This window comes from Lutra lutra, chromosome 12 (assembly GCF_902655055.1).
Source record: "Lutra lutra chromosome 12, mLutLut1.2, whole genome shotgun sequence".
Taxonomy (NCBI): Eukaryota; Metazoa; Chordata; class Mammalia; order Carnivora; family Mustelidae; genus Lutra; species Lutra lutra.
Genome location: NC_062289.1, coordinates 84,130,735 through 84,157,738, shown reverse-complemented (window position 1 = coordinate 84,157,738; position 27,004 = coordinate 84,130,735). Strand labels below are relative to the sequence as shown.

General features: G+C 42.1%; 1 protein-coding gene across 2 annotated transcripts; it reads left to right on the top strand.

Annotated features, from left to right (window-relative positions):
- Nucleotides 1-8,530: 8,530 nt before the first annotated feature.
- On the top strand, nt 8,531-23,767 carry DENR (density regulated re-initiation and release factor). 2 transcript variants are annotated; one of them, XM_047697761.1, is made up of 8 exons: nt 8,531-8,659; nt 9,532-9,646; nt 14,970-14,989; nt 15,898-15,982; nt 18,064-18,147; nt 20,457-20,573; nt 21,926-22,065; nt 22,166-23,767. In XM_047697761.1, exons 2-8 carry the CDS (start codon nt 9,541-9,543, stop codon nt 22,208-22,210), a joined length of 597 nt encoding a protein of 198 aa, XP_047553717.1. In that variant the 5' UTR covers nt 8,531-8,659; nt 9,532-9,540; the 3' UTR covers nt 22,211-23,767. The 2 variants fall into 2 exon arrangements, with proteins under 2 accessions (XP_047553717.1, XP_047553716.1); XM_047697760.1 differs by having other exon boundaries at nt 8,552-8,703.
- Nucleotides 23,768-27,004: the final 3,237 nt, after the last annotated feature.

Here is a 27,004-nt window from a genome sequence, read left to right as displayed (position 1 = left end):
AAGCAGGCTCCCTGCTGAGCAGAAAGCCCGATGTGGGGCTTGAACCCAGGACCTGGGATCATGACCTGAGCCGAAGGCATTTCACCAAAGACATTTCATGTCTTTGAAATGAGCCATGATAAATACAAATGAGAGAAACAAGAACTTATAGGATTGTTTTAAAGCATTGTGGGTATTAATGTGTTTATCAGAGATAATAAATATTACAGTTTCAATTATGCATCTCTTTGAACATCATAGACACACCTTGGTGTTGGTAAGTGTTTTAAGCATTTGTGTTAACTTTTAAGGACATTTGTTTATTTAGTGCATCTTACAAACTACAAATCTTAATTGGTATATTTTGAAATGGTCATGTAAATTTTTGGCTTATATATCATGAAAATAATCATAACTTAATTTTTTTTTTCCTGATATTCACTGTAAAACATTCAGGGGTCCTACCATTTCTGTTCAGGAAATCTTGTAGTTTATTGCTATTTAACAGTATTAAGTGAACTTTTGTATATTTCATTTTAACTTTATTTGTGAATAGTGATTGTGGCAAGTTTGGGTGTTATTTTAATATTTCATGATACAGAAATTTTAATTTTTAAAAAAATTTTCTGGAAGAAACAGATTCATGTGTAATGGTGAATATTAGACCACTACTGCTTTTCACAATTGTAAATTGGTTTTATGTTAAACCCTGTAGCCTAACAAACTGCTGTTATTTCTAACTGACAGACATGTATTAATATTGTACTTTGAAGGTTATATATATTATGTGGAAATTCCTCCATTTTGTTTTGAAATTTATAACAAGATCTTCATGTTGTTAAAAAAAAAAAAAAGAGGCAGAGGCTTAACCCACTGAGCCACCCAGGCGCCCCGGTACAGAGGGTTTTTTTGAGGGGGGCGGTGATGAAAATGTTTTGGACTAGATAGAGGTGATGTTTGCACAACAATGTATGAAATGCCACTGAACTGTACACTTTAAATGGTTAATTTTATGTGAATTGCAACTCAAAAAATATGCATACACAATTGAAAAATTTGGAATAGTACATACTCTGGAGTTAGACTGCTTGGGTTTAAAGTTAATTCTCCCACTTTTAGGCTGTGAGATTTTACAAGCTACTTCATTTCTCTAAGGCTCAATTTCCTTGTGTGGAATGGAAACAAGGTTACCCACATCATTCTACTATGAAGGCGAAATGAGTTAATCTAGGTTAAGTGCTTGGAACAGTGCATAACACAGTGTGGACGCTATATATGGTCTAACTAATATCTCTATTATTATTATTATATGCACAAAGCTATTTTTTTAAAAGATTTTATTATTTATTTATTTGACAGACAGAGATCACAAGTAGGCAGAGAGGCAGGCAGAGAGGGAGAGAGAGAAGGAAGCAGGCTCCATGCTGAGCAGAGAGCCCGATGTGGGGCTCTATCTCAGGACCTGAGATCATGACCTGAGCCGAAGGCAGAGGCTTTAACCCACTGAGCCCCCCAGGCGCCCCACAAAGCTATTTTTTAAAGATTTTTTAAAAGATTTTATTTATTTATTTGACACAGAAAGAAAGATCACAAGTAGGCAGAGAGGCAGGTGGAGAGAGAGAGAGGAGGAAGCAGGCTCTCTGCCGAGCAGAGAGCCTGATGTGGGACTTGATCCCAGGACCCTGAGATCATGACCTGATCCAGAGGCAGAGGCTTAACCCACTGAGCCACCCAGGCGCCCCTAAGATTTTATTTTTAAATAATCTCTATACCCAATGTAGGACTCAAACTTACAACTCTGAGATCAAGAGTCATGCTCTACCCACTAAGCCAGCCAGGTGCCCCCTGTACCAAACTGTTAACAGCACTTTGGAGAGGGGGAAACTTTCATTTTTTTACTATACAGATTTCTATATTGTTTAAGATTTTTTTAGCCCACCATGGGGCTTGATCTCACTACCCTGAGATCATGACCCGAACTGAAATGACCCCTAAGTCACCCAGGTGCACCAGTAATATTTTTAAATTAAAACAAAAATATATATATATGTAAATGTATTGTAACATGACTCTAAACATATTGTAACACGAATGTCAAGAAGCTTTGGGCCCCTTACAGGAGGGAGTGGGGAGGTCTTCGGCTAGACGAAGCAAAGACTGGTTTCACTGCAAACTTAGAGCAATGCCCATCATGATAAAATTGTATTGTCTTTGCAAATGAGTCTTCCTCTATGTTGAATATTTATGGGCCTCTTGTGGCAGAACTGGTTGTGTCCCTCGTCAGTCCTGCATTGCAAGAAGAGCAAATGACCTTATTAAACATCTGCTTTTTGGAGAAGCAGAACAGGTTGGTCTCCATTAGCCTCTGTCACGACTGACCCCCACCTATTACTTCAGTCCCCTGCTCTCTCTCCCAAGAGCTTGGGACCAAGCTCATAGGATGGGGTTCTTAGATGCTGTTTTTGCCTTCCCAGCATCCATGTGCCCTCCTTTGGCATTAACACCCTGACTTCCTTTGGTGATCCATCCATCCCTGAACTTTGACCATCTCTGAGGTTTGGGAGGATTTGGTTCCATCCACCTGGCCTGGCAAATCAGATCATTTCATTCCCAACCCACAGGTGATTGGCTCAGGGTTGGGCACTGGACTTGAAAGGCTAATGATTCACCATCTTAGTCCCTTTGGGCTGCTGTAGCAAAATACCATCAACTGAATGGCTTATGAATGATAGAAATTTATTTCTCACAGTTCTGGAGGCTGGGAAGTCCAAGGTCCAGGTGCTAGCAAGTTCATTGGTGAGGGTCTACTTCCCAGAGCGACAGCATCCCTCTGCATCCTCACGTGGCAGAACGAGGAAAGGAACGCCCTGGGGTCTCTTTTCTTTTTTTTTAAAGATTTTTATTTATTTATTTGACAGAGATCACAAGTAGGCAGAGAGGCAGGCAGAGAGAGAGGAGGAAGCAGGTTCCCTCCTGAGCAGAGAGCCCGATGGGGGCTCGATCCCAGGACCCTAAGACCATGACCTGAGCTGAAGGCAGAGGCTTATAACCTACTGAGCCACGCAGGCACCCCTGGGGTCTCCTTTCTAAGAGCACTAATCCCATCATAAGGGCTCCATCCACTTGACCTAATCACCTCCCAAAAGGCCTGCCTCCTACTACCATCAGCTGTTAGGATTTCAACAGACGAATTTTTGGAGGACACGAACATTCAGTGTATGGCAGATACTAACTTGAGTTGTTTGCTAGAACTATTGGAAAAGATAATCTCTCTTTTTTGGGGGGATCGCTAAACTAGTAGAAACTAACCTAAGTATTTAGGGAATGTGAAGAAAGCATAAGGGAATGAGCCAAGAGATGAAAAGAAATGGTTTCCTTTTTAAAAAAACATTTAAGGGGCACCTGGATGGCTCAGTCAGTTAAGCGTCTCCCTTCACTCAGGTCGTGATCTCAGGGTCCTGGGAGGAGGCCCTGACTCAGGCTCCCTGCTCAGCAGGGACACTGCTTCCCCCTCTCCCTGCTGCTCCCCTTGCTTATGCTCTCTCTCTGTCAAATAAACATATAAAATCTTAAAAAATAAACATTTAAATTTGAAATAATTTTAAGCTTGCATAAAAGCTGCAAGTCCAGTACAAAGTAACTTCTATACATTTACCCAGAACTACCGAGCATAAACATTTTCACATTTGCTTTATTGTTCTCTGAGACAGAGATTATTTTTTTAAAGATTTATTTATTTATTTTAGAGAGAGAAGGGCAGAGGGAGAGGGAAAAAGAGGGTTAATCTCCTCGCTGAGCAGGGGGCCTCACGTGGGGCATGATCTCAAGACCCTGAGATCACGACCTAGGCTGAAACAAAGTCAGAGGCTTAACAGACTGAGCCACCCAGGCACCGTAAGATAGAGTCTTGAGTATGCTGTTTCATCTCTAGGATCCAGCCATGCTTGAAACTGGAATCTGCTTCTCGATTTTAAACCAGTTTGCATATCAAAGACCCCGGGGGCACCTGGGTGGCTCAGTCATTAAGCATCTGCCTTCAGGTGGGGCCATGATTCCAGTATGCTGGGATGGAGCGCCCCTTTGGGCTCCTTGCTCAGTGGGAAGCTTGCTTCTCCCTCTCCCACTCCCCCTGCTTGTGTTCCCTCTCTCACTGTGTCTCTGTCAAATAAATAAAATCTTAAAAAAAAAAAAGACCCAATTGCTCTTGATAGAACAATTCTTTTTTTTTTTTTTTTAAGATTTTTTTATTTATTTGACAGACAGAGGTTACAAGTAGGCAGAGAGGCAGGCAGAGAGAGAGGAGGAAGCAGGCTCCCTGCTGAGCAGAGAGCCCGATGTGGGGCTCGATCCCAGGACCCTGAGGTCATGACCTGAGCCCAAGGCAGAGGCTTTAACCTACTGAGCCACCCAGGTGCCCCAAGAGAATAATTCTTGAAGGATACCCATCCTTCAAGAGTGAAACCTGACAGATAGAAACTCTCTTTTTAGGGGAAAAAAAAAAAAAAGAATTCTTTTTCAGTTCAGACCCGGGCTAACAGATGAAGAATTTGTTAGTTTTAAAGGTAGCTCAGGGCGACTGGGTGGCTCAGTGGGTTAAAGCCTCTGCCTTCGGCTCAGGTCATGGTCTCAAGGTCCTGGGATCGAGCCCCACACCAGGCTCTCTGCTCAGCGGGGAGCCTGCTTCCTCCTCTCTCTCTGCCTGCCTCTCTGCCTACTTGTGATCTCTGTCTGTCAAATAAACAAATAAGTAAAGGTAGCTCCTGTGGCTTGGGAATAAACTGAGCCGGATTCACTAAGCTGTTCTCTCCCATGGGCTTCTCGATCCATTGGTATATTGAATTCAGTTGTGTGTGTTGTACATGTCTGGTAATTTATTGCTAATAGGTATGGAAGTATTAGAGTTTGACATCTTATTTACTTAACCAAATGAGACAGATTGAAGGTTAAGCCCATGATGTTTCTCATTGGACCAGCCCTTGTGCTTTTTCTTTTTCTTTTCAGATTTTATTTATGTATTAGAGAGCAAGAGAGAGAGAGCACAAGCAAGGTGGGGGGCAGAGGGAGAGAGAGAGAAGCAGACTCCCTGCTGAGCAGGGAGTCCAAGGACCTGAGATCATGACCTTAGCTGATGGCAGACACTTAGCTGACTGAGCCATCCGGTGACCCCAGGCAAACCCCTGTTCTAACAACTCTAAAACAGCCTCTTGAGTAGGAGAGAAGAAAAAAACAAGTGACAGTCCATTGAATCTGCCATTGTTCGTAACGACCGATCTGACACGAGTTGTAAGTAATTGTGAAAGTTATAAATTATTACTTTTTTAAAAAGTTTTATTTATTTAAGTAATCTTTACACCCAATATGGGGCTGGAATGTATGACCCCAAGATCAAGAGTTGCACGCTCAGGGCACCTGGGTGGCTCAGTCAGTTAAGCGTCTGCCTTTGTCTCAGGTCATGATCTCAGGGTCTTGGGATCAAGGCCCACATCGGGTCCTCTGCTCAGCAGAAAGCCTGCTTCTCCCTCTCCCTCTGCTGCGCCCCCTTCTTGTGCTCTCTCTCCATCAAATGAATGAGTAAAATCTTAAAAAAAAAGTTGTTCTTCCAACTGAGCCATCTAGGCATCTTGAAAGTTATAAATTGTATTAGTACTTGTCATCTTAGCAGTCATTTTGGTGGTTCATCAAAAGGTAGACTTTTTAAAATGAGATTGTGCTCTGCAAGGGCATAATATCCATTGTATGTGTTACAGTGGGGGAAAAATATTGGGAAACATTAGCCTGGAACAGATCTTCATAAACCCTTATAAAGGCTTTCCTAGCCCTAAACCTATGTGTTCATCAGAACAAATCTGAGGGACACTTGGATGGCTCAGTTGGTCAAGCAACCACCTTCGGCTCAGGTCATGATCCTGGAGTCCCAGGATAGAGTCCCGCATCAGGCTCCCTGCTCAGTGGGGAGTTTGCTTCTCCCTCATACTCTCTCCCCTCTCATGCTCTCTCTCTCTCTCTCAAAAAAATAAATACAACCTTTAAAAAAAAAAAAAGAGGGAACTAATTTGAAAGTGACATTCCTATGCAAACTGGCTTAAGCAAAAATGGGAATCTGTTGACTTTTACAATCAAAGGGCCACGGGTTAGAGCTGACTTTGAGTGTGGCTGGAATCAGAGGTCAGCGTTCTCCATGTCTCACTTCTGCCCCCCTAATATTGACTTTGTTCGCAGGCCACATGGTGGCAAGATGGCTGCCAACAACTCTATCGCTTATCTTCTGAGACTCAGTCCAGTAAGGAGGAGAGAACTTCTTTTCTAGATGCTCCCTCGAAGACGTGCTGGAATTCGCTGTGATTGGTCTACCCTTGAATCACTTAATCACGGTTACTACCAGGATACCACGTGCTGATTGCCTTGGACCTGGGTCACATGCTCTGCCTCTGGATGGGGGCTTGTGAAGGTCCAATTGGGACCACACAGGTCTAGTATGGAGGAGAGAGAAAACCCTTTCAAACTAAAATGGGCCTGTTACAGAGAGTGGATGCTAGAAAGGCAATCAACAAATATCCAGTCCACCCCAAGTGACCATCTTGAAAATGCCCAGAAGGAACCAGGTCGTAGAAAATGTCTGGCTAAGGGCCAGTCTAGCCCCTACAGTGGAAAAATAAAACCCATGACTTCCTCAAAAAATAGATGATCTTATGACAAGGTGTCACCTGTGGTAAGAAGTCGCTCCTAATCCAAGAAGCCCAGGGCAAGCTCTTTCTTTCTTTTTTTTTTTAAATATATATATTTTTAAGATTTTTATTTATTTATTTGACAGACAGAGATCACAAGTAGGCAGAGAATCAGGCAGAGAGAGAGGAGGAAGCAGGCTCCCCGCTGAGCAGAGAGCCCGATTCGGGGCTCGATCCCAGGACCCTGGGATCATGACCTGAGCGGAAAGCAGAGGCTTTAACCCACTGAGCCACCCAGGCGCCCCAGGGCAAGCTCTTTCATTCTCTTTGCTAGAAGACTTCTCAGAAAGCGAGGGTCGGAATGCCCCTTCGTCCATGCTTCATCTGAATGACGGGTCTTGCAACATTATTTCCCCATCATCCTTTAGCGGGGGCTCACCTTTGTTCCTTTTTTTTCAGCCATGTTTTGCTTGACCACAGGTTTCCATTTTGTGCTAAAGGAAACATCTAGGGGTGCCTGGGTAGTTTAGTCGACTAAGGGTCTGACTCTTGATCTCAGCTCAGGTCTTGATCTCAGGGTTTTGAGTTCAAACTCCCACATTAGGCTCCATGTGGAGCCTATTAAAAAAAAAAAAAAAGGAAATGTCTAGCTTGCTTGCTTGCTTGCTTTCTCTGGCTCTTTGATAGGATAATTTAGGAATGCATTCTGTAGTATAATAGAAAAGCCCACTGCACTGGTTTAAACTGATGGGGGCTGGGGAAGAGCAGGGAATTTTCACAATAGAAAGCCTTGGAAGGGAGGCAGTCAAGAACAGACAAGCTAACTCAATAATGCTATCAGGAACACAGGCTTTTTTTATACATTTCCAATCCCAAATCCTTGGCATAAGTACCCTCATGGTCTGGCTAGACCCTCACGGTTGAAGACGGTTTATGTTCAGGTTCCAGTCAGAAAGAAGAAAGGTCAAGGTTTTTTTTTTTGTTTTTTTTTTAACATGAAGCCTTGTCTTTTTATTGGAGAAGTATCAAATGATGAATTTCTAAAAGAATAAAAGCATGACTCTTATCTCATAAAATAAACAAGTGTCAAATATTTTATTTCACTTATTAATTAATAAGGAAATTGGCAGGGAAGGAAGCAAAGAAGTGGAGGACAAAACAGAATACAAAAGAACGACCTCCACCAGCTACGAAGCACGTTTTGGTCATCATTTTCCCAACCCTCAGAGATCTGCAAGCACTGTCATGTTGTTCCCATTTCACAAATGGGACTCAGGCGGAGCACGGTGAGGAAGGGATTTTCCCGAAGGAAAACAACCAGATGGAAGCAGAGCTGAGACGCCCCCCGCCCTCCCCGGCGTGTGTTTCTGTCTACCCGGCTTCTGGCTGCTGAAAGCCGGAGACCCGAGAGATTAATTCCAATTTGCAACCCATGTAAGGATAGGTAAATACGAGGAAGGCGATGAAAACCGCTGTTAGGGTAGTGAGATTATGGGCGATGAGAACAATCTAAGGAACGCTGACAGGATCCTCTCCAGAATAATTCAGCCAGTGCAGGGAGAGGTGTTGAAACCAAACGCCTTTTCCAGCTGCCATCTCCCCGCGGAGGAGTGACTTATCCAACAGGCTGGAGGTTAGTCAGGACTCCAGGATGCACCCCAGACGCGGGGCAACATTCCCCAGCTCATTAATAGGGAGTCACTGATGACTACGGCGCACGTCCCCACTGCATCCGCGCCCGCTTCCACGCGCCGCACGCCTACCTCCGATTCTCTCCCGCGGGTAACGAGCACCGCCTACTGGCTGTCAGCCGTTCGGAGGCTTGGCCCCGCCCTCGAACGAAACGCGCATGCTCCTCAAGTCCCCTCCGCCTCCAGGCTTCTCGCGACAGCCGCCCAGCGGCGGCCTGAATCTCGCGATAAAGACTTATTGTCTCGCGGGACCGCGGCTGGCAGACGGGCTTTCAGGCGGCCCTGGCCGGGGAAGAGGAGTTGCATGTGTCGCTTCAGCTGGCGGTAGTGGCGGGAGCGGAGGCGGCGGGGGTTGTGCGACCGCCCGGGTAAAGACCCCTTGTGCCTTTCCCTCTTCCGAGAAGCTCGTAGAGAGCGTGGGGGAAGCCTAGGTGCTGCCCGGCGGAAGGGGGCCGGGCCGGGCGTCTCCACACCCCCGCCCACATGGGCCCCTCTGGTTTCCCCGGGATTGCCCCTTTGCCTCAGATCTTCCCCCAAGTCCTGGTCGCCCTTGTCGCCCCAGTGCTCTTACATTCTGCCCCTTGCTGATTCTTCTGCCCCCATTTTCTCTCTTCAGATTCTGGTCTCCCCGCCCCCTCCTACTCCCATCCCCTTCCCTGATTCCTGTGTCCCTCCCTTGGCGTTGAGCTGCCCCCACACCCTGTACCCAGGGTCCCTCTAGTCACCCACCCCTTCTTCGTAGGCTTTTCAAGCCTCTTTTCCTCCAGCTGCTTTGTGGCCTTTTTTTTTGCTGCAGTTTGCATCCCTCCCAGATCACCCCCAGACCTTTTGTCCCGTCACTACGGATCATCCTCCCCATCCTATTATCCCGTTGCTTCCTCTTTCCAATAGTGCCCTACTCCCACTCCCACCCCAACTCCCCCCTCCCACCCTACTCCCACTCCCACCCCAGGTCTTCACGGTCTTTTTGCTGCTGTCACTTGCTTCCCTGTAGACCTGTGGAGCTGGGAGTGGTGTGCCCAGAATTGCTTATATTTTATGAATCTTAATGCAGCTTGTGTCCTTCACTTAACAGAATCGAAACAGATTTAGGGGTGAGGTATTGCTAGTGCGAGGGGGTGAGGCTACATCTGAACACTGCCTGTTTGGGATCTTGGTCCAAAAGAGTGAAAATGTGTTATTTTCCTTGCTTACAGGTTTGGGAGATGGCTGCTGATATTTCTGAATCCGGTGGGCATGATTGCAAAGGAGACCCGAGGGGCAATACCAAGTTAGATGCAGACTACCCACTTCGAGTCCTTTACTGTGGAGGCAAGTGTTACAAAGCAGAAAATGGCTCTTTTTTGCTCACTTTGTTTTTATGCATTGTGATAGTAGTATCGCATTTGATCCTGTTAATCCTCTTCTCATCTGTCTTTGCTATCGGGGAAATCCTCAGTTGGGGGCTGGAGGGGTGTTGGTGAAGGGGAGGCATGGGTTAACTTGTTTTTCCCCTGACGTGTATGACTTGTGTCTTGCGACTTGGCCTGGAGACGCTTACAGTCCAGTTGGAATAGAGATTTGGGAATAGATGATTTCAATCTAATGTTACTTGCTAGCCTGGCTGTTAGAGGAGGAGTTCTTGGAAGATACTGAGTCTGAAGGGATGACAAGGACTGGGTGAGGATGTGGGGAAGGGCATCCCACAAGAAGTGAGCAGCTATGGCAAGAAAGGGCTTGATTCACATCTGCAGAGAAGTGAGCAGCTTTGGGTTAGGATAGGGAGGGTGTCAGTGAGAAATGGAAGTTGATGAGGTTGGAACAGTGGGTCATAGGACAGTCTTGGGAAAGTCGTCTTGGTTTCATTACTAATATATCTATTAGATTGAATCCAGATTCTTTTTTTCTTAGAGTGTTTTCCCTCATTTTCTTTTCTTTTTTAAAAGATTTTATTTATTTACCTGACAGAGACACAGGGAGAGAGGGAACACAAGCACGGGGAGAGGGAGAGGGAGAAGCAGGCCTCCCGCCAAGCAGAAAGCCTGATGCGGGCTGGATCCCAGGACCCTGAGATCACGACCCGAGCTGAAGGCAGAGGCTCAACCCACTGAGCCACCCAGGCGCCCAATTTCCCTCATTTTCAATGCAGAAATATTTGTGAATTGGAAATGGCCCTAATTTTATTAGCATTTTGCAAAGTTTCAGAAAAATCTGAAGGTACAAGATAGCAAAGGGGGCAAGGAAATACTAATTTTTCTCAGGAAATATTTTTGACCACTTACTTGGTGCCTCACAGCATTTCAGGTGCCAGGGACTGAGTAGTGATTGGATAAGTCAGGAAAGGTCCTTGTGTTTGGAGGCTTTCCATTTTGTAAGTATAATAGAGACATCATCTGAAGTTTAGTTTACTACAGAAGGAGAGGGGATATCGCTGAGTTAAAAAATGTCAACTTGATATTTGTCGGATATCTTCGAGAGTAAAAATTATAAAATACCTCAGTGAGAATAAGGCAGGGAAACTTTTTATAGGGTTGATTGAGTTTTGTTACGATACTAGTCTTACTTGATCATCTTGTTTGCCTTTGGAGTCACAGACTAGTGTCTGCCTCCTGACTCCAGCGTTACCAGCTATGTGACCTTGGGCAAGTTTCCTAATTCAGTTAAGGATTAAAGGTGTGTTTCTTAAGGTCTGTACAGTGAAATGATGATTGTGTCCTAAGGTGATTTGGGTAAAGCTTCTGATAGAGCAACTAACACAAGAACATAGTACAATAAGTTTTATTATTAGAGAACTATACTAGTTTAGTATGGTGTATTTATCTTCGTCAGATGGTAGTTAAGAGCTATTGATTTTTGTACTCTATTTAAGATTCCATGTTTTATAAGATTCACCATTATTTTATGTTGTACTAAGAAAGAAAATTGTCAAATTGACATGCCATAATTATAAAATAATCCCTATAAAAAATTTAGCATTGATGGGGCGCCTGGGTGGCTCAGTGGGCTAAACCTCTGCCTCTGGCTCAGGTCATGATCTCAGGGTCCTGGGATTGAGCCCCACATCGGGCTCTCTGCTCAGCGGGGAGCCTGCTTCCCTCTCTCTCTGCCTGCCTCTCTGCCTACTTGTGATCTCTCTCTCTCTCTGTCAAATAAATAAATAAAATCTTAAAAAAAAATTAAGCTTTGATGAAATATGGTATATGAAAACCTTCTTGTTAAATTGCGTATGTGACTGCTAAGGTGGCTTTTGAACAACTCCACAAAACACGCAAGCACCCCTGTGATAATTTGTGTTCACCAGAGGTCCCTAACCTTTTCAAGAAGGGTTTATTTTCATTTCCCTTCTAGTTTATATTGATGTCCCAGGCACTAAGCTGGGGACAGGGTACTTCCTTAAGGAATTTATGGTCTAGTTGTAGGAGAAGCACTCAGTATTAAATGCTAAATTAAACAGTACTGAGTGTAGCTATGAATTAGGAGTTGAGGAAGAGCAGGGATCTTTGTTCAGAGGGAAGTAGGGAAATTTCCAAGGAAATGAGAAGCCTTAAATACAGGGTGGAATTTGCAAGGAAAGGTGAAGGAATTCACAAGAACAGTATGGTGGTAAGATTTAATATAGTGTCTTCAGGAGAGAGGGAAAAGAAAGGGCTGATTGTAACAGTGCTGGTTGGAGTAGAGTGAGAAAAGGTAGGTAGGATGGTGTGCTTTCTGGGGAGACATTTTGTCTTCAGGATTGTGACTTCAGACTCATTCTGAATTTGAATCCTGCCCCAGCCATTTACTTACTTGTGTGACCTCGGCCAGTTCCCTCATCTGTTAAAGAGCCTACTTCAGGGGCGCCTGGGTGGCTCAGTGGGTTAAGCCTTTGCCTTCAGCTCAGGTCATGATCTCAGGGTCCTGGGATCTAGCCCCGCATCCGGCTCTGCTCAGCGGGGAGCCTGCTTCCCCTTCTCTCTCTGCCTGCCTCTCTGCCTACTTGTGATCTCTCTCTCTGTCAAATAAATAAATAAAACCTTTAAAAAAAAATAAAAGAAAAAAGAGCCTACTTCATAAGGCTGTAGGGAAGAATGAATAATACACCCAAAGGCTCCACCTTCTAACGCCATCACATTGGATTATAGGATTTCAACATAGTAATTTTGAGGGGACACAAACATTCAGACCGTAGCAGAAAGTTTCATGGCCGATGATGACTTGTTCTTCATGTTGCATCACATCAGCAAGTACATAATGTCAGGGAATTGCACTATGAGTGATGCCAAGCTTGATGGTAACTGCTTGATCGGCATGTCGAAAAGGAGTGGTTTACAGGAAAGGAAATTAACTTTACTTTATTATTTACTTACTAAAGATTGTATTTATTAGAGAGATAGAGATAGAGCACACAAGCAGGGGGAACAGCAGCAGAGGGAAAGGAGAAGTAGGCTTCTCGCCAAGCAGCAAGCCTGATAAGGGACTTGATCCCAAGACCCTGAGATCATGACCGGAGCCAAAGGCACACGCTTAACCGATTGAGCCACCTAGGTGTCCCAGGAATTTGACTTTAAAAGCAAGTAACAGGGGTGCCTGTGTAGCTCAGTCCTCAAGCGTCTTCCTTCGGCTCCAGTCATGATCCCAGGGTCTTGGGATGGAGCCCTGCATCGGGCTTCCTGCTCGGCAGGAAGCCTGCTTCTCCCTCTCCTACTCCCCCTGCCTGTGTTCCCTCTCTTACTATGTCTCTGTCAAATAAATAAATAAAACCTTTAAAAAAAAAACAAAACAAAACCAAGTAACAGTGAACTGTCCAAATGTTTTCATTGTATTAGAATTTTGTTGAACTGAATATTCTTTAAAGTGGCGTACAAAGTTTTATCGCTTTAGTATTTGCTATAATGGTATTTAACCTATAATTTTATCCTGAAAGTGTGGCTGAATATCTGTACCTACTGGTATTTGAACTTGAACTGTGAGGATTATAGAGCTGTGGTTACAGGGAGAGCTTTGGTGGAAAGATCTCTACGCTTGAAATATAAAGGTGCTACCTGAATCTTTATAGCAGCAATGTCCACAATAGCCAAAGTACGGAAGGAACCTAGATGTCCATCAACAGATGAATGGATAGAAGATGTGGTGTGTATGTGTGTGTGTGTGCGCCCGAGTGCCCGGCTCCGTGGGCGCACACACACAGACAATTCAATACTATGCAGCTATCAAAAGAAAGGAAATCTTGCCTTTTGCAACGACATGGGTGGAACTAGAGGGTGTTATGCTAAGCAAAATAAGTCAATCAGAGAAGGACAATTACCATATGATCTCTCTGATAGAGGAATTTGAGAGGCAGGGCTGGGGGCCATGGTGGGGGGGGGAATGAAACAAGATGGGATTGGGAGGGAGAGAAACCATGAGACTCTTATCTCTCAAAACAAACTGAGGGTTGCTGGGGGGTGGGAGGAGGGATAGGGTGGCGGGGTTATGGATAGCAGGGAGGGTATGTGCTATGGTGAGTGCTGTGAAATGTGTAAGACTGATGATTCACAGACCTGTACCCTTGGGGCAAATAATACGTCATATATTAATAGTAAAAAGTTAAATAAATAAATAGAAAACAACAACAACAAGAAATAAAAAGGTGCTAAATTTCTTCTGCCACGTACCTACTACCTTAGTCCTTGGCTGAGCTATTGAACCTTTTTTAGAGCTTCAACTGTAAAAAACGTGATGGTGGGATGAGGAGGAGGCATACCACAGTCACGTGGCTGGCACACAGCTACACTGTCTGTGTGTGTCATGTAATCTGACTTCGTGGGTAAGGGCTTCAGAAACTGACCAGGGTTCAAATCCTGTTCTGCTAACCAAATGCAGCAGGTTACTTATCTATTGGTAATGCAGATGTGATTCTTACTTACAGGGTCGTGGTGGTGACACATAATAATGCATGTAACGATAATTGCTGTGATGAGTAATGGTGTACCAGCCCTCTTCTCCATCACAAATCTCAGGATATTGGGCACACTGAGCTATTCAGTTCTTCACCTTAAAAATAAAAACAAAATGGTTGACCCAGTAACAATTCTGTTTAGAATTGGGAAACCTTTTGAGTTCTTCTAGTTCTTAGCCCACGTAGCCTATACAAGGACAGGATTGGACCCACGTTCCCTCTAGCTTTACAGTTGCCTTATCTTATGTAGCACAATATGAAAAAGAAAAGGAAACGTATATTGCAAAGAAATGGTAGCAAAAGTGCTACTGAAGTCTATGAATGTGTTAGTATGAATAAAAACTGGTGGCTGTTTTGGTAAAACTATCGAAGGAAATGACCATTTCCTTTCAAGCTTTGTTGTGTTGGGAATTATTCTCAGCTTAACTTCAGACCCATTGAAGTGGTTATGGTAAAACCTTAAGATATGCAGGATAGTATAGTTTGGTGTCCCCCCAACTGAGGGTTATGGTCTTCTTTAGATTAAAAACAAACAAACAAAAAATAGAATATCTCTATGAACCATGTGGCTTTTATCTCCAAAAAAAAAAAAAAGATGGGTGGTGTTTGAAAAGTGATACAGAATTATAGGAAAAAATAGAAATGAAGCATTTTGTCAAATTTAAAATAAAAGTTGGGATGAACCATGTGTGTTTATATATTAAAATTTTCTAATCTTTTTTCTCTCCATTTCCCCAGTCTGTTCATTACCAACAGAGGTAAGTTCTTTTAAAGTTCTTTTCTTTTTTTACCTTCTGCATTTGAGGTCGTTGCTTTTTAGAGCTAGCCTGAGAACTTTATTTTTCATGTTCTGTCATTTGATAGTTGAGTTTCAACTTTTTATAGAGAACTTTGGGTTAGAATAATTTTATGGTCTTACACATTGTTTTCTTTAGTCTTTGTATCATATGTGTACATCTTTTGTACTTGGCTGTACAGTTTGGACTTTTCCTTGGAACTTAGGAATAGTTACTTAAGAAAACGATTAGCCTTAAAGCCAAAATCTAATGTCTAAGCAGAGGAAAGTATAAGTTAAAATTATGTATAAGATTTTCTGTAAATAGCTTCTGAGTCAGGATCTGTGGGCAAGTCACAAAAATAGTGAGACACCTGAGTGCCCAAAGCAAGAAGTGAACATGCTCGTTTTTTTCTGTTTGCTCCTTTTTCTAATGGCCCTTCTGTTTTGATTACTACAGTGAGGAGCTGCTTAATCCTTTTTTTTTTTTTTTTTTAAGATTTTATTTATTTGTCAGAGAGAGAGGAGAGCGAGCGAGCACAGGCAGACAGAATGGCAGGCAGAGGCAGAGGGAGAAGCAGGCTCCCCGCCAAGCAAGGAACCCGATGTGGGACTCAATCCCAGGACGCTGGGATCATGACCTGAGCTGAAGGCAGCCGCTTAACCAACTGAGCCACCCAGGCGTCCCTGCTTAATCCTTTTTAAAATCCTAATTTGTTATGGGGCATTTCCTGGTGGAATACAGAATTCCTGTGGATAAAGTGTAGGGTGGGAGTAGTTGGTTTTATCATTCTTAATATAGCAAATAATAGGGAATGAATTAAGATGTACTGGTTGATTGAAAATGTTCTGTTGTGACTCAATTTGTTCTCCCCGCCCCCACTCCCCCAGTACTGTGAATATATGCCCGATGTTGCTAAATGTCGACAGTGGTTAGAGAAGAATTTTCCAAATGAGTTTGCAAAACTTACTGTAGGTATGAACATTTTTTTTTCTTTCATCTGAATGTTTGTATATATGAAACAAATGCACATAAGGCATTATTTTAAAGATATGAAAGTGCTTTTTTAGTAGCAGTAAATAGTATATTACAGAATTGTATTTATACCAATTAGCTTCAAAACCATTTTTCGTTCTCGGGTTAAAATTCCTTATAATGAGTCATACACTGCTTCATGTGTCTTAACCTCTCTGACACAGTTTAGAATAACTTCTTAGGAGAAGTTTAGAAGAAGGTTTAGGAGCAAATGTGTTTTCACTCATTCATTTAACAAATTACTCCTTGTGAGCATACTATATGTATACTTTGTTTTAGATGCTGGGGATAAAGCAGTAAACAAAAGATCTGCTCTTTGGAAATTATATCAGAAAGGGGAGACTAAGTAAAATAAATAAGTATGTTAAATAGTGATGATCAGGGAATGGGGAGATAAGACTTACTAGGGAAAGAATTTGAAATTTTAGGTAGTGGCAGGAAAGATTTTGCTGAAAAGACTGCATTTGAACAAAGACCTAAAGGAAGTGAGGGAGTGAGTCATTTGGATATCTGGACGAATATTCCAGGTGTGGGGCAAGTGCAGAGGCCCTAGGTAAAAGCTTACCTGTCATTCGGGAAACACCAAGGAAGCCTTTGTGTCTGGAGCTTATCAAAGGGGTGGGGAAGGGTCAGAGATGAAGTCAGAGAGCTAATGGAGGACCACACCTTAAAGGCCTAGTCTTGGCTTTTACTCAGAATGAGATGTGGAACTATCAGAGAGATTTGAACAGAAGAGCAATAAGGTCCGACTTTTGTTTCAACAGCATCTCTTTTGGCTACTGTGCTAAAGAATAGACTGAAGAGGGCACAGGCAATATAGGGAGAGCAGATTAGAGGCTGCGGCCATAATCACATCAGGACACCACAGTGACCTGCTAGAATGGTAGCAGTGGAGGCGGGGAATGTAGGCAGATTCTCCATGTGTTTTTTTTTTTTTTTTTTTCTCAAAGATTTTATTTATTTATTTGATAGAGATCACAAGTAGGCAGAGAGAGAGGGAGAAGCAGACTCCCTGCTGAGCAGAAAGCCCGATTCGGGGCTTGATCCCAGGAGTCTGGGATCATGATTGAGCTAAAGGCAGAGGCTTTAACCCACTGAGCCACCCAGGCGCCCATCTTGATGTGTTTTGAAGGTAGAGCAGATGAGAGGCTGCGGCCATAATCACATCAGGAGACCTGGTGACCTGCTAGAGTGGTAGCAGTGGAGGCGGGGAATGTAGGCAGATTCTCGATGTGTTTTGAAGGTAGAGCTGACAGGACTTTCTGATGTACTGCATGTGGGATGTGAGAAAAGGAGGCATCTAGGGTTTTGGCAACTAGAAGAATGGAGTTGCTGTTGCCAGAGGAAAGGAAGACTGCAGAGAACAGATTTCTTCATTTTGTTAAAACTGTTGGCTTCTCTTACAAGATGGGTGGAAATGAAGGCAGAAGCAGGAAGAAGGGAGAGCCTGGGCTGGAAACAGGCCTATCAGATGACCCTGATGTTATTCCGCTATTTTGCTGCTTTGTCAGATTGTTTCTAAGAGGCACAATCCCTGAAACTTCATAGAAGGTCTTTTTGGATAGTAGCTACAGTCATTTCTGCGGTTGGATAAGAACCCTAAAGTTGGGTGTTATAGTATGTGAGGTCATGGTCAGCCCAGGCGTGACCTGCCTGTGACCTGCCTGTGACCTGCCTAGGATATGATAAGACCCGAGGAAGGAAAGACTCCTTAGGCCCAGACTTCTGTTACCTAGGTTAGGTTAGTACGTTTAGATGTAAACATGCCTGCAGAGTCTGAGTGTTTTGTGCTCCTTTTTTGTGCTGAAAGGATCTAATCTTCATATATCATCATGCACTTAATCATAATGACCAGAATTAGACTAGATAGGAATTTAGCACTGTAATCATTTGCTTTAGAAACCGCATGCTCAGTTGTTGGCAAGATGCCTTATTTGTGTATGAAGTTGCTCAAAGGTGATTTTTTTTAAGGTTATTTTGAAGTAATGTTAATGCTTTTGGATTTCATTGTTAACATCTAGAAAATTCACCGAAACAAGAAGCTGGAATTACAGAGGGTCAAGGCACAGCAGGGGAAGAGGAAGAGAAGAAAAAGCAGAAGAGAGGTAAGGCCTAAATCCGTGACTTCATTTATATAAACACACCTTCTCTCTGTCAGAGGAAATACATAATGACAGTCCCAGAGCCAGTAATGTCTCCCTGCTGCTGTAGTTCCATATGTGTACCTGGCAGAGCCACACAGAGTCATATTCTCAGGATGACTGGCTGTCATATGATTTGGGCTTTTACAGTAGATTGGATCTAAGAAAACACACTTTATTTGCTGTGTTCATATGCAAAAAGCAACCAGCCATCTTGTTGATGACATGAAAACTTTGTTACCTTATTAAATACCTGTGTATTCTATTTAGTTAGAGTTGAAGACATGGATAAAAGATATTCTTCTCTCAAGTTGTCAGCTCGGTTAATTTTTTTTTTTTTTAATACCTCTCTACCTGCTGCTAAAATGAATTCCTATACTCTGGATCCTGTCCCTGCCTGTTCCTTCTGCCTTAATTATTCTCCCCTATGACAAAAATTAGCTTATAAATAAGGACTGTGCATTTTTCAAGAAAAATTCCCCCAAGAGCCCATTCTTTACCTTATCCCTTGCCCTGCCCTTCTTAGCCAGACTTTTGTAGTAAGACTAGAGACTCACTGTCCTTGCTCTTCTGTCCTTCATTGTTCTGCCTCATTCCACCCTAAGCTGACTGTCACACCACTGAAATTCCTCTCGTGGGGGTCATCAGTGGCTCAGTAATTGCCAAGCAATAAGAGCATCTGAGCACGCCCTTTGAAATGCCATATACTTCCTTAGTTTTTGCAACAGACTTTCTTCATCCTCCCTGTCGCTCACTCCTCTTTGGTCTTCCGTGCAGGCTTCTCTTCTCCCTTCTGTCCCTAAGAAGTTGTATTTTCCAGGATCTTGTGCTCAGCCCTCTGAACCTCCTCGTTCTGGAGTTTTTTCCCTGAATGATTCTTACACATCCCTAACTTCTGACACCACTCTACACGCTTGAAATTCTTAGATCTGTACTTCTAGTCCTGGCCTTATCTCTAGACTCTGCCAGTGTGTGTGGTCCCACAGGCACCTCAAACGCAGTATTTCCAAGAAAACCAAACTTACTAAGTCCCAAATCTATGTTTTTTGGTTATTGACAGCATACTTTATCCATTCATCTGAGCCAGAACCTGACACTTGCCTAGAGTTCTCTTTCTTTGCTCCTTTTTTTTTTTTTCTTTTTTAAAGATTTTGTTTGTCAGAGAGAGAGAAATTACAAGCAGGGGGAGTGTCAGGCAGAGGGAGAAGCAGGCTCCCTGCTGAGCAAGGAGCGTGATTCGGGACTAAATCCTCAGACCCTGGGATCATGACCTGAACGGAAGGCAGCTGCTTAACTGACTGAACCACCCAGACCTCCCTTCTTTGGTCCTCTTAATCAGTTTTTTTTTTAATAGTCATCTTCCTTAATTTATTGAGTATTAATTCCTTTCAGTGAGTTCTAAATTCTGTTATTCTTCTCCTTAATCTGTCCTGTGCCTAGTCGATATTACCTTTACCATTGCTTTGTTAGATTTTGATTAATTTCCACCTAAACTAATGTAGGAGCCTGCAGTAGCTCTCTGCTGGCCTTAATCCTTAAAGGCTCACCCTCCATGCTATAGAGTGATCTTCTAAAACCTAAATCTTTTCTTTCTTTCTTTTTTTTTTTTTCCAACTCCTTCATTCATTCAGTGGCTTTTCTTCTGCCTCAATATAAAATCAAACAACAAAGCTTGTCTTGCTGGTTCTTTGACTGGTAGGTAATTATTTACTTTTCTGGCTTTATCTCCTAACATATCCATAAGCATCCTTCATCGAGACAATTGTAGTTCTCAAATATAATGCCTTCTCTTATTTCTGTATTATTTTCTTCTCCTGGGATAGCCTTTCTTACTGTATCTCTCCAGTCCTTCTATAAGAACTTAGATGCCATTTCTTCTGGGAAAGCTTTTCTGTTCTCCAGAAGCTGAATAAGCCATTCTTCTGCAAAGCCATGGTGGTGTGCAGTATTCATGGTTCCTGTTAAATTATATATCAGTTGTAGTAATTATTAAACTTTTTTTGTCTCTTTCACTAGACTGAGAGTCCCTGGAGGGCAGGGACTATGTTTTCTTCTGTTCATCTTTGTGTCCTCAGCCCTTGGTGCAGTGCTTGGTACATATTACTTAATAAATATTTATTGAACGAATACTCACGCATATGTTTATTAGTTTTGTGTTAGAAGAAGAAACTTTAGAAATTAATATTTGGTATTTTTGGAAAATTAGTAAGCTTAAGACGGTATTCTTTATGACCAAAACAATTGATGCGGAACTCTTTTTTTAATAAATAAAGGTGGAAGGGGTCAAATAAAGCAAAAAAAGAAGACTGTGCCACAAAAAGTTACGATAGCCAAAATTCCTAGAGCAAAGAAGAAATATGTAACAAGAGTATGTGGCCTTGCAACTTTCGGTGAGTTCAAGTTTAAGTATGTGTAAAATGTGTGAACTATAGTCTCTGTTGCTCTCTGCCTTCCTCCCTCCCTCCCTCTGTCTCTGTCTTGGTCTTTCTGTCTCTTTTTTAATCTGGCATCATGAAAATTTTACAGGTCTATTTTTTGCTAAGAAGACACAAAATGAGATTTTGCATGTCTAAGTATAGCTTCAAAATCAGATTTTGAAGAAATTTAAAAATGTTTAGCAAAGGGAACTAGTTAAACTTTTTCCTTTACAGAAGACCTGCTTGAGCATATTTTATGTGGAATGAGGAGTGTTAGGTAGGATTCCTTTTGAAGCCTATCAGTCCTGCTCCTCTGTCCCTGTAGCCTAGATGGCAAAAGGCTGCAGAATGGCTTGTGCCCTCTGAGAACAGTAGCAGAGGGTGAGGGAATGTGGATATCAGCAGAATGTCCTGCTTCAGAGCTCCTTCTGGAGGCCTTGAATGAACAGTGAAATTGTAAACCAAGGTCCCTTCCTGTGACAACACAGTTGAAAAACAGTCATTAGGTAATAGATTTGTTTCCCTGCTCTAACTATTGCTCTTGTAAAAAGGGATAAACAGAAGAACTACATTGTACTTGGAAATGTATATGTTAATGCCTGGAATTAATGTGTTCCTTGATTTATTTTGGTCTTACTATATGAGTTAAGAATGGTATGAATAACGTGTGTGTGTGTGTGTGTGTGTGTGTGTGTGTGTGTGTGTGTGTGTGAGAGAGAGAGAGAGAGAGAGAGAATCTTTTATTTTAATTTTTACTTCAATTAATTAACATATAGTGTATTATTAGTTTCAGAGGTAGAGTTCAATGATTCATCAGTTGCATATAACAGCCAGTGCTCATTAGGTCACTTCCCCTCCTTAATGCCCATCATACCCGGTTACTCCATCCCCCCCAAATAATGCTATTTTTATGTACCAAAGCTTTATTTGACCTTGAAAATACAAGTTGAATGGTTAAGACCACTGCCTGTGGTAGTTTGTAATTACAATGAGAGGAATATAAAACCTGTTAAGGCATTCTGTTTTATGAAATTAAGATACAGATTAAATTTTAAAATGGAGGGCGCCTGGGTGGCTCAGTTGGTTAAGTGTGTCTGCCTTCGGCTCAGGTCATGATCCGAGGGTCCTGGGATGGAGCCTCACATCGGGCTCCCTGTTTCATGGAGAGCCTGCTTCCCCCTCTCCCTCTGCCTGCTGCTCTGCTTACTTGTGCTCTTCTATCTCTCTATCAAATAAATAAATAAAATCTTTAAAATTTCAAACTTGAAAAATACTTTTGATATATAATTCTAATTATAAACTTGTTTATTTTTTTAAAATAACAGAAATTGATCTTAAAGAAGCACAAAGATTTTTTGCTCAAAAATTCTCCTGTGGTGCCTCAGTAACAGGAGAGGATGAAATCATCATTCAGGGAGACTTTACAGATGACATAATTGATGTCATTCAGGAAAAATGGCCAGAGGTGAGTAGGTAGAACATGTGCACCTGTGGATATAAGTTTTTAAAGCAAGTTGCTTATCTGATACCACAGTTCATGAGATGTAATTATTTGTGTTTTATAGGTGGATGATGATAGCATTGAAGATCTTGGAGAAGTAAAGAAGTGATTTTGAAAATTTGTCTCTATTTAATGATCTGAACTGAGAGTTGATATGGCCAAAGGGAGAGAGGCCTTTTAAAAATATATATATTTATCCTACAGTAAAACTGTAGATTACCCTCACCCTTGGCATTTTCACTGTTCTGTATAAGGCTGCTTCTTTTTTTTATTGCCAAAGTCTAATAAACAGGGGAGACTGTCATGCTTATGCATGAAATAGAATTTAGTCAAATAAAAATTTTTGGTCATTTGGTACTGACTTTTCTCTTTCTGTTATTAACTTTTTATTTTTGGAAAAACACTAGATTTTTTTGTGCAAAACTTTTCTGTTTATTATCTTAATCATGATTTAGTGAAATCATGATTTAAAGCTGAGTAATATTTTGAAGAATTTGAATTTTGGCTTCATCACCATTAATAATTGTCTCCTTGCTTCTTTGGTGTGATAGTTTTGAGATGCTTGGGCATCTGATAGATTTGTGGTTGAATTTGCTTCATTGTTAGCAACCAAGTCCACTTTGTGGTCACATTAACTTAATGTTGGTAGGACTTGTTCACACTCTTCTGGAGATTATTTGGTAAAGTATATTAAAGCCTTAAAACCATCTGCAGTCTGACCCAGTAAGCCACTTAGTTGACATTATCCTAAAGATAGAATCATTCTTGCTTAAAACTGTGGGTGAGGGTGGTCATCGCAGTGTTCCTCATAAATACAAAAAAATTGCAACTGATACAAATGAACAATTGGGAAATGGTTAAAGAATGATGGTGCACCATATGGTAAAATATTATGCATATATTTTTAATATTTTCCAGAAATACTTGGGAAACCTGTTTGGTGATTTTAAGTGGGGGGGTGGGCAGACCCCAAATTCATTTTATATGTTACTATTACTGTTGTTTTGAGTGGAAGGTCATTCAGAGATGCCGCCGAGTTCTTGTTCTGGCTATCAATTCTGGGAGTGAAATCCTGTAGCCAGTTGAAAAGAATATACACCAATACTCAATATATATATGAAATCTGGGAAATAGCAATTGAAATGAGTCTTCCTCAGAAGAGAAACAGTGACAGTGAGTTTTAATGAATGCACTGAATGAATTTAAACTTTGTTTTTATAAAGGTCTTAAGTTAGGCTCTGCAAATTTAAAAGAAAACCCCTGGTATTTTAAATCGCTATAGACACCTTTAAGAAATTCAGAACCCATTGTTTATTGCCATGCAAATTACAACCTCGAATGAATGTTTTTTTTAAATAATTAAAATCTTAGGAAAAAATGTGTAATAAAGATGCAAATTAAGAAAACGAAATTCTGCATTAACTGTGAATTTTACTAAATAGTAGGAGTATCTGATGAAGCAAATTTATCCATCAAGACCATTTGGTATGTGTTGTGTATGTATTCTGTTGGTGCTGGAAGATGTCTGTGCCTGTATCAACCATGTGACTTCATGTAAAGATTCTCAATGTTCACAGTTCTTGGCAAATGCAGTTTTAATCCATATAAAGCCAGCAGTGGATGTTACTGCAGGATAATGGAGGATTAAAATTGTCCTTGTGTATAACGTGTGAATCTTTTTCTTCGACCTGAAATTTAAAATGGAGCATTAGTTTAATCCCTGATGAAAATGTGCTAAATTCAAGGATTGACTTTAATTCATACATTCCCTTTATGTATGTATTACGTAAATGTTTTTGCAGTCTAGTATTTTTAGCAAAAAGAGTATAAACCTTTAAAACAGCCTTATGTCATAGTTGTAAGCGATTTGCCACAGTTAAGCTGGCAACTTAAATGCAAACCCAGCTTTGATATGCAGTATTTTCTCTTAAAAAAAATAGATACAGACAAGTGATTTTACATTCCATTTTAGTTACTACATAGAAGCCTGAGTAAATCAGCTGTTGCTTAAGATAAAATACATGAGGGGCGCCTGGGTGGCTCAGTGGGTTAAGCCTCTGCCTCTGGTCATGATATCAGGGTCCTGGGATTGAACCCCGCATGGGGCTCTCTGCTCAGCAGGGAGCCTGCTCCCCACCCCTTTCTCTCTGCCTGCCTCTGCCTACTTGTGATCTCTGTCTGTCAAATCAATAAAATCTCTTAAAAAAAAAAGATAAAATACATGGTAAACGTGCTTGGTTTTGGCTCAAGTCATGATCTCAGGGTCCTTAGATCCAGCCCCCCATCAGTCTCTGCGTTCAGCGTCGAGTTGGCTTGATTTCTTTCCCTGCCCTCTGCCCTTCTGTCCCTCCTACTCCTGTTCTCTGTCTAAATCTGTTCATTTTAGAGAGTACCAAGCAGACTCTGTGCTGAGTGCATATCCTGTTAAAGGGCTCATCTCAGGACCCTGAGCTAGGGTCAGATCTGACCTGAGATTTTACCTGAGCCAAAACCAAGAGTCAGATGGTTACCTCACTGTGCCACTGAGGCACCCCATAAATAAATCCTAAAAAAAAACCCCAAAAAAACCTTGATAGCTTTTTTGCTCTTAGTTAAAAATTGATAAATTACAATTTTAAAGATGAAGTCTATCATTTAGATCCTGTTTTTGTTATTTTTTAAATTACTTAGGAAATAGGGAGATAGGAATAAGTCTGTTTAGTTCATCAGACTGAGTAAATTCAGAAGCAGTATAATGCTTGGAGTTTTTTTTTTTTTTAAGATTGATTCATTTGACAGTGTGAGTGCATAACAGCGGAGGGGGCAGAGGGAGAGGGAGAAGCAGGCCCTCCGTTGAGCCCAACGTGGGGCACGAATCCAGGACCCTGGAATCATGACCTTAGCCAAAGGCAGACTCCTAACTGAGCCACCCAGGTATCCCTGCTTGGAGATTTTGTAAAACATTTTCTGTATTTTTAAAAGATAACTTCAAAGGTCATTTCTGTTTTATTTATTTACTTTTTGAGGAGGGGAGTGGCAGAGGAAGAGAGAATCCTAAGCAGGTTCCATTGCCAGTGCACAGCCCTAGGTGGGTCTGGATCTCATGACCCTGAGAAAATGACCTGAGCCAAAATGAGGAGTGGGACGCTCAGCTGACTGAGCCACCCAGGAGTCCCTCTTTTCTGTTTTAAAGAAAACCTATGGGAGTGAGTGAACTTAAAATACTGAGGTTTTTGATATGCAACTAGTCATTGTATTCTCACATTCTATTTACTCACCAACTATAATCCCATAAAGTGAGCCTCATTTCTTACTACTTTCTGTCTGTACACATGCTTTTTTTTTTTTTAAAGATTTTATTTATTTGACAGAGAAATCGCAAGTAGGCAGAGAGGCAGGCAGAGAGAGGGAGGGGAGGAAGCAGGCTCCCTGCAGAGCAGAGAGCCCAATGTGGGGCTCGATCCCAGGACCCTGGGATCATGACCTGAGCAGAAGGCAGAGGCTTTAACCCACTGAGCCACCCAGGTGCCCCTGTACACATACTTTTAAAAATTATGTATTTGAAAGATTTTATTTATTTGAGAGTGTGAGGGAGAGGCAGAGGAACAAGCGGACTCCTGGATGAGCAGGGAGCCCAACAGGGAGCTCTATCCCAGGAACCTGAGATCATGGCCCAAAGTCAGGCTCTTAACTAAGCCACCCAGGCACCCCTTAGATTGTATCTTTAAGTAATCTCTACACCTGATGTGGGGCTTGAACTCAGGACCCTGAGATCAAGAATAGAAGTGCCACCCAGGGGCCTGCTTCCTCCTCTCTCTCTGCTTGTCTCTCTGCCTACTTGTGATCTCTGTCAAATAAATAAAATCTTTTTTTAAAAAAAAGTGTCACCCAGTTTGCCAGGCACCCCTGTATACATATTTTTAGAGAGTTTTAGGCATGTGGTTGCCTGGTAGAAAAATGCCACATTTTAACAATGGAATTTGGAATGGTGGCATTTGGGAAACCTGAATTGAAATGCTCCTTAACTGGAAAGTTGACATTCAACCACATTCCTTTTTATCTTTCTCATTCCACCAAGACTTAACTGTACAGTCATCCTACATACTGTAGGATGTACATCCTACTGATACTGTACATCCTACTGATAGGATGTCTTTAACTAGTCAGGATTGGCTTTCCTGATTTTAGATCTTAGACATTGTCTTGTTGGTTCTCCTCAACAGTCCTATCCTAAGGAGGCAAATGCCACTCAAATCAGTAAAGCCTCAAAACATGTTAATTTTTCCTTTTTTGAGATTGTCCTTTATGAACACAAGGGCATGCTTTGTTCATTCATAGTCAAAGGTGAAATACTATCACACCATATTTGGTAATCTGTCTTGCCACTAATGCCAGGTTATGGGTTAAACGGTAGGGGGTGGGCGATCAGGGGTTGAATGTAGTTAAATTTCATTTTTTTAGTCGAGTTCCTGTATAACAAGTGAAAGGAAGAAGGGGGACTATGAGATAACACGAGAAAAAGCTTAGATTCACCCCAGAATGTGGTAGAATTTGCCATGACCAAGTGTCTAAGTCCTCATTGCTATTCAAAAGATTCATCAAGAGCCAAAACAACAACAACAACAAAAAATCGCCCTCTCCCCGCCATCTGTTAATTATTCGTTTCTGCTGGCTGCCCAGCATCTGACTCCCGGGACTGGCGTCTGCGTCAGTCCAGGCATTCGTGTGAATGGCCAGGCACCGTTCTCAGTGCCCGCCAACAAGACCGGGAGAGAAGTGAGCAGGTCAACCGTCATAAACTGGGGTGACGGGCAGGAACGGCCTTTAATTTAAGCCCTGGTTCTCTGGGTAGCGGTGAAGAACCGTTTCTTTGCTGACCGTGGCTGGTGGACCTCACTACCGCAGATAAACCTTCCAAGAGCCT

Coding starts and splice junctions, on each gene's coding strand:
- DENR (XM_047697761.1), top strand. CDS start 9,541: ATGGCTGCTGATATTTCTGAATCCGGTGGGCATGATTGCAAAGGAGAC. Junction 18,148..20,456: donor GAAGAAAAAGCAGAAGAGAG/GTAAGGCCTAAA, acceptor TAATAAATAAAG/GTGGAAGGGGTCAAATAAAG. Junction 22,066..22,165: donor TTCAGGAAAAATGGCCAGAG/GTGAGTAGGTAG, acceptor TGTGTTTTATAG/GTGGATGATGATAGCATTGA.